This window comes from Convolutriloba macropyga, chromosome 5, assembly GCF_964194025.1.
Source record: "Convolutriloba macropyga chromosome 5, txConMacr16.3, whole genome shotgun sequence".
NCBI classification, from domain to species: domain Eukaryota; kingdom Metazoa; phylum Xenacoelomorpha; order Acoela; family Convolutidae; genus Convolutriloba; species Convolutriloba macropyga.
In genome coordinates this window covers 9,091,265-9,105,696 of record NC_134472.1, presented here as the reverse complement: position 1 = coordinate 9,105,696, position 14,432 = coordinate 9,091,265, and the positions used below count along the sequence as shown (strand labels likewise).

The following is a 14,432-nucleotide window of genomic DNA, read 5'->3' as shown; positions in this document are numbered from 1 at the left end:
GGCATTTCATGTAACTAAGAATGGAATCAGGACCCAGGTTGAGATCCAGACCCAAATTGTCTTCTGATCAGACTTTCCAGACCGAAATTATCTCTGATCAGACATTCCAGACGGAAATTAACCCCGATCAGACTTTCCAGAACCAAGATACCTCTGATCAGACTTTCCAGACACAAAGGGTCTCTGATCAGACTTTTCAGACAGAAGGCGTTCTGATCAGACCGTCATCAGACCATGGTCCAGACTCAAATTCAGACCATTGCCCAGACCTTAATCATACCATGATCAGACTCAAATGCACTCGAAGTGGTTATGATCAGTCTCAAGTGAGCTCAAAATAGTCTGATCAGAGAAAGATTTTACTTATGATCAAATCTTTTAAATTTGCTATTATATATTCATTTCATAAAAACTGATGTTTGCAGTATTTAATTCATCTAAGGAAAAATCACATATCAAAGTATTGCTAAAGAAAACGAAAACCAACTGTTGAGAACAAATTTTATTTCGTGTACCGTTTATTGTATACTTCTGGCTCAATGGATGAGTTTAGACAGCTTTCCATAAGAAACATCGTGATCTCCAGTTGATCAAAACTTCCTCTGAAGGGGACCGGCCTTTGCTATCAGCTGGACTCCTTTTTCTGATCAGAGCTATCGGACTTCTGATGAGTCTGTGATCAGAACGCTGATTTATAGTTGCCTCTTGGCAGAGCCAACATTTCTCAGTTAAAAAAATCAAAAAATATAAAAAAATAAGGCGCACGAAATTGTCCCTGTTCAGACCCAGTTGCGTTCGAAAATGTTTCTGATCAGACCCAAGTGCTCTCGAAGAGGTTATGATCAGACTCAATTGCGCTCGAAGTCGCCTATGATCAGACTTTTCAGACCAAAATTACCTCTGATCAGACCATCTCCAGACCATCGTCCAGACTGTAGTGCGCTCGAACTTCCGTCCAGACCCTGTAATTTTGTGGTGGGAACACACGGTGTGCGCTCGACTGGGTCTGATCCTAAACCAAATTGGTTCTGGACCTCAACCTGGGGAGTCTGAAAAGAGGAACTTAGGCAGCTTCATATTACATGATGCTTAATGTATTTCCCAGCTGTTTTTTATTCTTTGCCTTAAAGTTTCTAGTCTATTCACTTCTTATGCCTCAATTTACCGTCGAAAGTTTATAGGGTGTCCTCTTTACGCAGTGTATTTTCTTAACATTGTCCTCTGTTTATTTCGAATATAAGTATTGAAAGATCTTGCTCGAGGATGTCATTTTTGCAAGATCATGCAAGAGGGTCATATTCTTGTAGATCCTACAAGAAGATGTTAGTCCAGCAAGAGTTTAGCTAGATTTTTCCAAGATTAAAACCTTCTCTTAAGATCTTGCTAGACTTGCCTTAAAAAGTTGCTATCATTAAAATTGGAATACTAATAGTAGTAACTAGGTTCCAGGTACAGTAAAAAACTCATTGTTGGTGGTCTGTTGAGGTGAATTAAACGCTTAACGCTTGCAAAGGAGATTGATCATACGCTTTCTGTGTCCATAACACTTTTTCAATTTGGTAAAAATCTATTTTAAAAATATTGATTTTACTAATTGTGACAGATTGCTAAGTAATGATAGACGTCATATAAAAGCCTCCAGTGATATCCAACGAAGCTTACACATTGCTTTATATGAATTTTTTTATGAACGAAGACGTTTCTCTGACTCCAGTCACGTTGAACCACAACTAGAATTCAAGTACCGTAATAACTAATTGTATCTTGCTGGGTTTGCTTCGCCTTTGTGTGCTTTGGCTTGATGTGGCGGAGGTGGTGACCTTACACTTCGGTGCCTGGGATTTGTTGGTTGTTCTGTGTGGCTCAGACTTTTTCTTTTTCTAGGTTATGCAGACACCCGGTGACTTGTGAATCAACACTCGAAAACACTGAGAGGAAACTTGAGGCAACTATCATTTAAAAGAATACGAAAAAAGAGATTTGAAAGACTGAAAGAAAAATTGAAAAAAGTAGATTACCGAAGAGAATTGTATGTTTCCTGTTGTTTTCAGGTCAGAGGTTGGGTTTTCGATGCAATATATTTATTTTTTTTCTGTTGTTTTTTTATTGAAAATTTTTCTGCTTTCTTGAGTTTCTTACAAGATCTAGGAATGGGATAAGAGTGGTCTCGGCGGCCATTTTCTTGTTACATAACTAGGATAAGTGATCTTTTCCGTGTAAAATTAGGGTGTTTTCCTGTTTAGGGCTGGGTTAGCCAGCAAAAAAAAAATCAGTGCGATTGTTAATCTTGTAAAAGAAATTTGTAAGAGGATGTTAATCTTGCATGAATCCTTGAAAAAGTTTTTAATCTTGCATACAAGATGTTGCAAGCAAATCTTACACGTTTTAGCAAATTCTTACAAAATTTTTTAAGATTTTTGCAAGATTAGCGTCCTGAATTGACTAAAGAATACCAATCTATTTATCTTCCGCAGGCTCTTGCTGTATTAATTTCAGAAATTTTTTAAAACACCAGCCGAACAGAAGTGATTTCCTTCACTTTAAAGAAGCTTCAAAGAGGATTTGAAAAAACTCTTACGAGTTGACGAAGAGGAAAAACCTCAGTGAGACTAAATTTCTGGATCTGATAGATAATCACGTTACAGCTCAAGTGATATTTACTCTCTCCCCTAAAATAATGATTTTTCGGGATCAATTTTTTATTCTATACAGAACACTATTCCCAAAAGGGTTGACGTTTATACTAAATGCTGTTGTTTTAAGTCGTCTATGTCACTTCATATGGCTTTTCAATCGGTTTAAAAAAACAGTCAGAACAAACCACGGGAGATCTCTTAAGCATTTCACCGCATTCAGCTCATTTCTTACATAATTTTAGCACATTCAGCGCACTTCTTACAAAAAACGCGCTGAAACGGCGCTGACATCTTGACCCGGGTTCGAACATCATCAGTAACCAAAGAACGCCACCCATATCGATTCAATTCATTATTAATTTGAAAAGTATAAGATTTACAGAGTCTGAATGCGGCTGTGATGAGAAGGTGCAAATTTTTGATGGGAAGCTGATCAAACTATCCAGACAGTTGGTCTTTCCTCTAGCAAACTGTACAGAGATTGCAGACCGCCCTGATCAGATCGTGCAGCATCTGAATGCAGCCCTGATCAGATATCCCTGGCCGTAGACTTGCAGCCAGACTCTGTTGCAAGGTACTCATTTATCACCTGTGCGCAACCCAAGTGAGTCTGATCAGAGCTAGCTCAAATCGCGCACCTTAACCTGGGAACTACTAAGCTCAGTGGATTTGTGACAATTACCTATGTTGTAGTTGGTATAATTAGCTTGCCTACTGCCACAGTATTCACAAGTGAAATATTATAATTTTTGACCTTATGCTGTTCAGATTTGATTATATTGTGAAATTTCTCAGACTTTGTAAGTGTAGACCTCGGCATATGAAAAGATTTTATAATTCTAGAAGGGGGATCTTTATTTACTAAAAATACACAGTCCAGAACATAGGTAAAGTGTTTTCATGTGACCAGCTAAGTCTTTTCATAGCCAACTAAAGTCGAGCACGGCCTTTTCATGGGTCGAGCAAAGGTCTTTTCATAGCCAACTGAAGTCGAGCTTGGTCTCTTCATGAGTTGAGCCAGAGTCTGTTCATAAGCCAAATATAGCCGAGCACGGTATTTTCATGGGTCGAGCAATAGTCTGTTCATAAGCCAAATTAAGTCCATCACGTTCTCTTCATGAGTCGAGCAAGAGAGTAGATGGAATAGCTAAAATGTAGTGTCGGAAAATTTTCAAGTTGAAAACAGAAATTTTTAACATGTCCACTTTAAAAATTGCAATAAGAGTAAGTTGCATTTTTATTGAAAATGGTGATTGTATCTATTTGTTTTGATCAACTTGTTTTAATAGATTTTTTTAACTTAGAACTGAGCGCTTCATTCCTCGAATGTTATTCATAGGAGAAGCTTTCTTAAACCTAGGAGATAACTGCTGATCGTTCTTTCTAAAAGATGACCGTATTTGCGCGCTATTCCAGGAAGATAGGCGTATTTGAGCTTTTAAAGCTGAAACAAATTAACACCAAAGCTAAAACAAACTCATTTCTGTTTGCGAACCTACTAAGTTGCAGACACCTTTGAGTCAGAACTCATTTTGTTTGAGTTAGTCCTAACTAGTATAACACACACTTTATTGTGGAACTTTGAGACAGTAAGTTTTAACTTTTCCAAAAAGGTATTCGAATCATTGCTCTTCTGGGTTGGCGTGAAATGTTAAATGAGTGGCTGGAACTGAACAATGAATTCAGTTACGTAACACAATTTTTAACAACCGAACTTTCATTAAACTATAGTGTAGCTTTTCAACGAAATAAATTACTCAGGAGTTTTGATGAACGAATAACCAATTTTGAAATATTGCGTGAAGGTCAACTACTCAGATAAGATGTAAAATGTCAGGATCTATACTGGACAACAGTAAAATTTCAGAAACCAGAAAGAGTAAGAGAATGTTCTGTCATCAGACGCCTCCTTTAGTTTTCCCCTCGAGGGGCACGAGATTTTTGTTGTTGTTGCAGCTTGAGTTGCTTGGACTCTTTATTGAATCTATCAAATTTTTTTTTCGTCGAACTTTTTATAGCTAATCTTGTAATTGGTATCAAATTCTCGCAGTTTTATCTCTACGTTAATTTTAAATAGTTCGATGAATAAGCAACTCATAATGAGAAACTAGAGAAAAATCTTGATCAGCTCCGTAAAATTTCTGTCAATAACTTTGATAACTGTTTTCCATCAAGTTTTGTCACAATAAGTATTGAGAGCTAACACTCAATTGAAATGAAATTGCGTCATATTGAGGCAATCAATTGAAAATTTACTAATCAAGTCTGTAGAAATCACTCTAACATGGTAATCAAAAGCTGGGAAACATTTGTTTTAAAACGCTCATTTTGAGTACAGCTAAAGTTTTAGTTGCAACTTTGAGTCGAGCAAAAGTTCAGCTTTAAATTTGAGTCGAGCTAAAATCTTTTGTAAAATTTTGGGTCGAGTTAAAGTCTTTTGTGAAAACTTTGGGTCCAGCCAAACTATTGATAAAAATTGGAGTCCACAATGTCTTAAAGTCCAGCTAAAGTCCTTTCATAGCACAAATAAGTCGAGTATGGTCTCTTCTTAGCACATTTTGGTCGAGCATTGTCTTTTAATAAGTGGATGTCTAAACCTGGGTCTGAATAAACCTGGGTCTGAGTGGCGTAATAGCCGAGAAGTAAGTTGTGTGATTCACACGCCAATGATTGAGATTTCAATGCCCTGCTTCCGTGAAGATCCTGTACGAGGATGAGCTCTTACTTAACTCTAGCTTCAGGTTGACCATAGCCTGACCTATGTTGGCTGCACTGATGGTACCCCGTGAAAATTTCAGACGCAAAGAAAGTAGCTATAGTCACCAAAACAGAGCAATGCTGCTAATAAAAAGATCAGTCTGAAATGTGTTGAAGCATAATGTTGTTCCGCTGTGATTACGCAGGAACCATAATAAATATTACTATTATTAAATAAAACTTGTAACAAATAATATTACTCATTTGTTAATTACTCTACTTTCTGTTCTTGCCGAATTGACATCTCCACAGATCATTATTGACTTGGAAATGCGGCTGTCAGTAGTGGAATTCATTTTTTAAAACGTACAAAAAAAACATAAACATACATCAGTTAATGAGCAGTTTCTTCATTTACATGCGTGTTTATGGGCATTCATAACAAAATCATTATCACTGCAGGCAATCATTCAGGTAATTTGTGAAATTTAAAAAATAATAAAGCTACAATTTTCTTCACACTCAATAGTTTTTCAGGAATAGACATTCATATCCTTATTTTTTATCAGACATAAAAAAGATATTTTGTATAATGAGAAGTATTCAAAATAATATAATACAATTTTGGAAAATTTCGTTAACAATCAGCGTTTTGTCAATAGCGAGGTGTGAGTGGTTGAACGTTATAAGCCTGAACGGCTCTCTCGTACGCAATTTTGACAAACACCGCATTCCAAGCCACAAAAATGATCGGAAAGAGAAACTTGCTCGCATCGTCTATCACATTGCTCTTTTCCTCGATGCTTTCGTTCCTTCTAAATTGTTTGTCCAGTAGATCTAAAATTTGTGACTGGATAGCCACCGGATCAGATTGCGACTCAGTGTTTTGAACACTTTTCAAGCTCCCTTGGTCCTAAAATATATTGGATATTGTGGCAAGCACTAAAATGTAATATTTTTTCAAGAGCTTTGCTCTGAGACAGTTAATTTGTCATGTGAAATCGTAGCGAGGTTATTAATAGATAACGACCTTCTTGAAAAATTCTTGCGATATAATCATCAGCAGCCGTAATCTTGCAAGATCTCAATGCGAGATAAACGTCAAAATCAGACTACGCGAGTGCATACTAAATTCAGGTCATAAAGACGCCTGAAACTTTAACATATTGCATCCTGGCGTGGCATATATTACAACAAAACTAGAGTATGGATACCTTGAAAGTTCAACATACACACACCAACACAAGGGTACCCATTATAAGAATAGACTAGAATGTTCAAATACGATCGCTTTCTAGTTAGAAATTGTGTTCCAAGAAGTAGTTATATTGACTAGTTTTAATCGTTTTATATGGAAAAATTGCAACATGACCATACAAAATCAAAGCATCCTGGATATATCTTCGACTTGGTCAAACCAAACTCGACAAAATTTCCTGAAGTAAAATTTAAAAAAAAATGGGCAACAACTAAAATGCCTATGAAAGATTTTAACTACAATTAATTGAAAAGCTGTACTTTTTTTCGAAATATTTTTTAAGCTGTACTATAAAAATTTACACGCACTTACTGCTCACTACTTCATGTAATTTAGTCAACAGGTGTGCTTCTTCAGGTTTTTAACTGATGAAGAAGTCGTCAAAAAAATTATCACAGCTCGTTAAAATTCACTTAAAAACTTTGGACAGCATTCAAGCTCCCAAGTCCCAAATACGCATTGGACAATTTGACTAGCACTTACTTATGCAATATGCCTTCTGGAGAGCGACGCTTATGCGTAGAAGACCAGCAACTGTCTGAAAAGAAAACAGCTCTGAAAAAAATCTTGCAAGAACTTTCATTGGCAAGAAGCATGCTTGATGTTATTGAAAGGTAAACGCCGAAATCAGACTACGTGAGAGCAAACTAACTGCAGACTTCACAGATGCTTGTAGTTTTAAAATATTGCGCATTGGCACACCATATATAAAAATAAATTTGAATAGGAACATGAATAACCGAAAAGATCTAATCGCAAGAGCGTGATCAACAAAATTAGTTATCAACTAAACTTTAGCTTGACGTAATTTTTTAAAGCTTGACTCAAAAAATGTGGGTGTTTTAATGCTTGATCTATGGTGCATGTACGTTTCCCAATAGGTGTAAAATTTCAAAAATTAAACTTGTGAACAGATTATAATAACTATTGTTTGAAATTTCAAAGATCTTTGCATTTAAATAGTTTGCGACGATTCTGACTTTTAATGGTTAAAATACTTTTACTAACAATGAATTATTCAATGGATATGGTTTCAATTGTTACAAATAAAACCAAAATGTCTAGAATAATAATTTCACTTATGAAGTATGATTTTAAAAAATATTATTGAGAAATCAACTCCCATAATTCGATTACAAAGTTTCAAAATTTGCTAATTTTGAGACTTATATTAAGAAGAACTAAAAATTTTTCAAATTTAAGTTTTTATGTTAATTTAGGCTCATGAACTAACTCTATTTTACCCAACTTTTTATTGAAAACGTCAATGACCAGAATGGTTAAATTAATTTTTAATAAAAGCTCATCTAATTCTCTATCTCAGCAATAGCTACCCCGTTTTTATCTCTTTTTCTTGTGAAATGTTGCCAATACGTTTTTGAATCATTCTGAGGTTAATTAATCGGCAATGAGAATTCTCTCATTCTTGCCTGAGACAAACTTAAAAGCACTCGAAGATAATCAGAAAAGTATAAACCCATTTTTCTTGAAGGAAGCAGTGAAATTTACTTTGATCAGAAAATCAAAGAAAATTAAAAAATTACTCAAGCTAAATTAAATTTTTTCATATATTTAGCAAAAGCTAAATCTTTTTTCAAGAAAAACCACTAAAATTATTTCAACAGGAATATCAGAAAGTTATTTTCGGGCCAAATTGAAGAATGACACACACACACACACACACACACACAGAGAGAGAGAGAGGGAGAGAGAGATAAAGGGCTACAAATAATAATCGAAACAATTGAATGTTCTCAAAGCTAAAGTGCTTTTAAATTGAATGGCGAGAAAATCATTTCAAGCAAGTTCTCTAAGTTGACAAAATTCAATATACACTTTTATACTCTTCTCTGCTACGGTGATGACTTACAGAAGTCTGGTCATCAAGCGTCTGTTTGTGCAGAACAATCATTACTGCTTTTTGCTAAAATCTTTGCAACTTACGGCTATTAAGATGCTTTTGTTGATGAAGATCCTCAACAACGAAAATTTTTGCTAACTTTTCACCCAAGGGTTTTATTTTTTCCCTTTCAACAATTTAAACAGTTGTTTAACGGTAAGTTTTGCTGAATAAATTTGAATTTGAGAGATATTTCTATACAAATTTATCAAAAAAGGCGTCAAAGCTTATCAAAGCCTATTAGATTTTGCACAAAAATAGAGCTCAACTTGATTTAATTTTCTTGGTGATTTGAATATGATTATCCTGCTTTAGTTTTCAAAATTTGATCAGTTTGATTTCCCGCATCAAAATGAGTTAGTGTTGTGCTGCTCTTGTGATATAATTATCAAGTATAAAAACAAATCGGCGACCAAATTTAAACGACAGTTTTCTGGTGATGCACAATCCTGAAAATTTCTAATGTTGAAAAAATTACACAAGATACGGTTGTGTTTGTTTTGAAGAAAAATTTGAATCTTTTCTGTTTGTGATCCCCCAATACGTTAAGCTCCCCCCAATTACAGTGATTGTGTAAAAATATTCAACGTGCTTCTGGGGGGTGCAAATATTATGAACCCACTAAGCTGGGGGAGGGCACAAACGGAAAAGATCCAAAAACTTTTATGCAATTAGAAATTAGTGCTTCCAACTTTTGATCCTGCAGGAAGCCTTGATATTCTCAATTCGATTATGAATTACTGCATTTTCGTTTAATAACGTAATGTGAAATACAAAAGCTCTGCTAATCTGCTTCCACAAATTGGAAAGTACTTCAGCTTAAATCAGTACTTGAATTTAATGATTAAAAACTGACACATACAAAAATGAAATATATATATATATATATATATATATATAAACAAAAAAAACGCCGAAGTAGTTTGTTTTTGGGTCAGGGAAAAACAAACAAAAAAAAGGCTGAAAAAAATTCAAACACACAATTTTCAAAAAATCCGCCCCCTTGACAAAATAGATACCCGTACCTAAACTTCAGTGACAATCAGTACTGATTCAGAACAAATTCAGAGAAATTTTAAGTTTTAGTACTCATACAAAACACTTTCAGAGACTTTTCAAGTTTTAGTACTGATTCAGAACAATTTCAGAGACTTTTCAAGTTTTAGTACTGATTCAGAACAATTTCAGAACCAACTGAAAAGTTATTTCTGAAATTCTCTGAATCAGAGTAAAATTCAGGGAAAATATTCTGTAGTTTTCTGAATCAGAAGTTAATTCTGAATTTCCGAATCAGAATGAATCACTGAATTAGCTCTGAATCATATCATTTCAGTGCAAAATGTGACCTCATTTAGACTCTGACTCAGTACTGAATTCGGCTGAGAGTTAGGTACGGGTATAATGAACCCACAATCAAAAATTACTACTTTAGGGCACCAAAAAAGTTGATAGCACGTGCATACAATGCAACCTATGTTGAGGTTCGACACGGAAAGTGCGAAAGTCTGAAAATCAAAGCAAGAACGTCTGGTTAACGCATGAAAGTCTGTACATAAGGACTTTCTTTCTGAGACGGTCTGGCCATGCTGATTTCCGTCTGGCACCTCAACCTGGCAAAAATAAAGCATCGAAGCACCAATCAGCAACACAATTTTTGAAAATGCCGGAGAAGGCAAACAACTTCCACATAGACCATGGGCGATTTGAAAAAGGTTACAATTGGAAGGAGGGGAAATCCTGGTGGAGGTGTTCGTTAACGATCGGAGCCATCCATGCAATATCAAGCCATGGTCAGACCGATCCATGCTATCTTCAACCATCATTAGATTAAGGTTCATTTTTCACACGGTCTTAATTTACCTCCTTTTTGAGGTTCCCGTGAGCTCATGAAGCGATTAAAATCAACGAGGAAGCGTTGTCAATTTTATCCTTTTTTAGATGAGTTTTTGATTGCTTACAACTAGAATCAGAGATTAAAAGTTTATGGTTTCTAATTGTACATTCACTTACATCTATTGCACCACCTTTTCGTTTCAGACACGCTGATTTGAATTTTTTAATAGCTCGCGGCACAATGGAAGCAAGTAGCGTCTCCAAAAGGGCAGCTGAGTTGATGAAGAAGTTGACAATGAGGTAGAGGTCAACAAGTTTGAAGTCACTGGTGTTTGGGAACTCCTGTTCGGCTCCCACGATGAGAATGAGTTGGGCCAGAATGAGAGCAATGCATATGCTCACTCTCTCGGGTAGTTTGTCAGCCCCAATCCAGAAGACACACCAGCTTAAAAAACAGTTCTGGTGAAAAATAGGTGTTGACGCGATTGCATCAGAGCGTCATGTTAAGAATACTTACTTAATTTTACCGTTATAAGAGTTCGTGCTTACATTTAATCGATTATGCTCATGACTTAGCATACGTTTATGCAATGTTTTTCTTTCTGTCTCATTCAAATTCATGTCAAGTTAAACTCTTGAAAAAATTTTTTGTTAAGAAGTTAATGAAGATGACCATTGAACCTGCACCGAACGCAATTCAGAACTGAATCAGAACATTATCAGTACTGATTCAAAGTCTGACTCAGGTCACATTTTGCCCTCAAATTATCTGATTCAGATTCTGAATCCGGCTCTGAATCCGAATCTGATTAAGGATCCTTCTGAATCGGTACTAAAAATCAAAATATCTCCTCTGAAATTGTTCTGATTCAGTAATAATGATCTCTGGGCGTTTGGTACGGATTGCTCCTGCAAATATTTAATTAGAGATGGTTTTGGATCGCAAACTCGGAAAATAGATTTTGGTCAAAGCTTTGGTCAGCTCACTAAGTAATGATGGGTATTGGAAGTAAAAGATATATTCAATTTGATTATATGCTCATAGAGGGAAGTCAGTTACTTCTCTGGTTGATCACCTTAGACGATGTTTTTAAAACTTTTTAAGACTTCAAAGGTGCTGTAGAAATCTCTTATTCCCAACACTTTGATTGGGGTAAAAACCATAGGCTCAACTTGATTTTTGTTCTGTCAATTAGGTCTTGGTCTGATCATTATATATGACGTAGAAACAATTGATTAGTATCAATACAGTTTCCTTCTACCCTAACTTTTTTGTTTTTTTTTTGATGTTAGGATTTACATGATTATCGGATTTTACCTGAATTTTAGAAAGATTTGCTGACGTTTCTTTTTTAGTCTTTAAGTGAGTTCTTAATAGGCTTTAGTTGTTTTAACATGAACTAAACTCAATCTAACATTATTTTTCAAATTTGCAATGATCAATTTCCGCTCGAAAAAAAGTCAAGGAAAAAAAAAGATAGTTTTATTTTTCTTTTGCAATTTTTAATAATTTATACCAAAATTTTTCTGTCCTTTTTTTACACAAGAAACAATTTACACATCTAAGTTTTAAAAAGGAGTAATTCAGTAAAACCTTAAAACCTATCTACGTTTGGAAAGCTATAAAAATGAAAAGAATGACAGCAAAAAGGAAAAACAGCAAATACAATTATTGAACCTCCGATAATCTAATACACTTTTTTACAATGTTCTACTGAAATTTTTTTTTGTCTGCCGTCTCAATGTTGATCACAGATAAAAAGAACGACAAATTTTTTTGCGAGATGTTTCTTCTCTAAAACATTCTTGATGACATACATGTTTGTGTGTGATTGTATGTGTGTGTGCGTGCGTGCGTGCGTGCGTGCGCGTGTGTGTGTACATACAAGTCATTGGCAAAAAGAAAAAATGAGCATGATACCAACGAAATTTTTAGTCGGTTTCATACTTTGCCTGCAAGTAGATAAGAATCTTATGTATGTCAATGTAAATTTTTTCAATGAACCGTAAAAAGTATTGATCGCTGTTCAATATTCTGTCAAATTGGTTAAAATGGGTTATTGAGGAATCAACAGGAGTAAAGTTTTCAAACTTTGGATCTTAGATTATTTAAGCAGGAGCTTTTATGATACCAAGAGTTGACTCTTTTCAGAAAAAAAAAACATTTAGCAGCTACCGTTTTGTATAAAATTTTTTCAATTCAAATGAAAAATTAAAAGAGAACAACTACTTCTGAGATTTCTATGTTAGAATGAGTTTTCTGAAGGTCAGTAATATTCATCTTCAAACAGAAGAAAAATTAGCTGGTTAAAGAAAGACTTTAATAAACTATTCTTTTGAGCAATTGGAAATTATATAAAATGGCTCAAATTTTGATTCTTTTTTAAACTTAAGCCTACGCGTTAAATCGATTCAAACTCGCTCACTAATATCTCATAACCCAGTGGCCATCTGACCAAATTTTACTTCTCAAGGAGAAGAAACAGAGTACTGAAGCTCAGTATTTAGAAGATTACTCTAAAAATCTGATGCCAAGCACAAAAAATTGGAGTTAGTTGCAAGTGTAGCTCCCTGACGATTAATTGAACTCTTACAAATTGAAAAAAAACAATAAAATTGAACTTCCAACTTCCGTAGCATTTTTGTGTCAATCCGTTTATTGATGTGTTTTTTACTATTTTTAAAACCCAGCACTCTGGCGACGACTTTTTAACTCAACTGTATTTCAAAAACAATATCTTTGAGCATATGACAAAATATCATATGTCACGTTATTGTTGAAGAAAAATATCTTCCGTCAAAATATTTTCCTTCGGTATTGCACCAGTTCACTACTTTATGCTCTCAGAGTTTAGCTAAATAGAAATTGTAATTTTGTCAATTTCTCTCCAAAATGACTCTTGTTATATCTTTTTTCACTAAAAACAGAAATTTTCAGTTGTAAAATCTTATAAAGGCACTTTTTCGTTAGTGTCTATGTATAATGAAAATCTGATTTAATTGTTGGAAAAATTGCTTTTACCGTATCAGAGAGTTGCCCAAAAAAATTTAAACTATTTTGCTCAAGTTTTTTGCATCCTTTGTATAGCGTTTTATTTGCTCAACCATTTAGTTTTTTATATAATATCTATGAACGTAAATGTGGAAACTATTGAGTTTACTGCTTGACGGAGCCTGAATTCATTCTTCAAAAGACCACGAAAAGATTGCAAAAAAGGCGTTTATGTAAAATTTTCTAAAGATTTTCTTTTCAAAAATATTCAGATTTCAAGTTTTAATCTTTTCTCTGAATATTTGGGAGAATTGCAGAATCTTTGAATGAAAAATAGAGTCACAGACATATTTAATTCAAGTTTTGAGTCTCAGTTTGTGATCTGTCGAATTGTGGCTTACTTTAAAATTTATTTTGTCAAATATAGGTTTTCTCTATTCTATGGTAGAAACTGGGAACAAAACTTAAAAGTTTTTGTTTTAAATTGCAACACAAAAATCTGACCTACAACTCCAAGGGGTAAAATGGATGTTGTTTCAATGACAGTTATCGGGAAATATAGTTTCCAAATGCTTTTAGGGCCAACTTTTTTTAAAATATGGAAAAATAAAGCTGACAAAAATTTAAGCGATTCGTTTTGTACAGCTATCATTAAATGTTTGCTGAAAAGAGCGCTATACTGACGCTCGTTTGTTTCGGCTTTGAACGCTCATTTTTTACTTTTTAGATATCTTTTTGTGCAGAAAAAGGGGCGTAAACCTCACCATGGCTCCCCAGTTATTCCATGCCGACCAGGACAGATAATTTATTAGCAAAAATTGTTATTCATTGATAATCAGGAAAGTTATTGAACCGCAGGTTGACCAAATCCCAGGTTTAGTGCTACAATAGCCTACTTTAAGAAGAAAATAGTGCCAATAAGTTTAATATAGGCATCGTGGTAAGATTATTAAGGTATCGTAAATAATTGATTTTCACCTCAAAATAGTGAGCGTTAAATTGGGCAGAAAGAGAGTCGTGATGAACACCTCTCGTTTCCTTCTCATCCTAATCCGGACAGTGTGACGCCAATCAACCAGATAGCCCTCGTCAATCGCTGAGATTATCACACTGTAG

General features: G+C 34.7%; 2 protein-coding genes across 3 annotated transcripts in view; one reads left to right on the top strand and one right to left on the bottom strand.

Annotated features, from left to right (window-relative positions):
* Positions 1-14,432, top strand: part of LOC142339111 (uncharacterized) — a 92,402-nt gene that overhangs the window by 45,399 nt on the left and 32,571 nt on the right. The gene's annotated exons all lie outside the window — the stretch shown is intronic.
* The window catches only part of LOC142339764 (glycine receptor subunit alpha-2-like), a 19,825-nt gene continuing 11,069 nt past the window's right edge, over positions 5,677-14,432 (bottom strand). For both annotated transcript variants that reach the window (XM_075390025.1, XM_075390024.1), the window contains 3 exons: positions 14,295-14,432; positions 10,502-10,769; positions 5,677-6,246 (listed from right to left, as the gene is read on the bottom strand). The exon at positions 14,295-14,432 is cut by the window's right edge and continues 110 nt beyond it. In XM_075390025.1, the coding sequence (XP_075246140.1) occupies positions 5,989-6,246; positions 10,502-10,769; positions 14,295-14,432 (664 nt within the window). In that variant the 3' untranslated portion in view covers positions 5,677-5,988. The remainder of the gene's footprint in view (positions 6,247-10,501; positions 10,770-14,294) is intronic.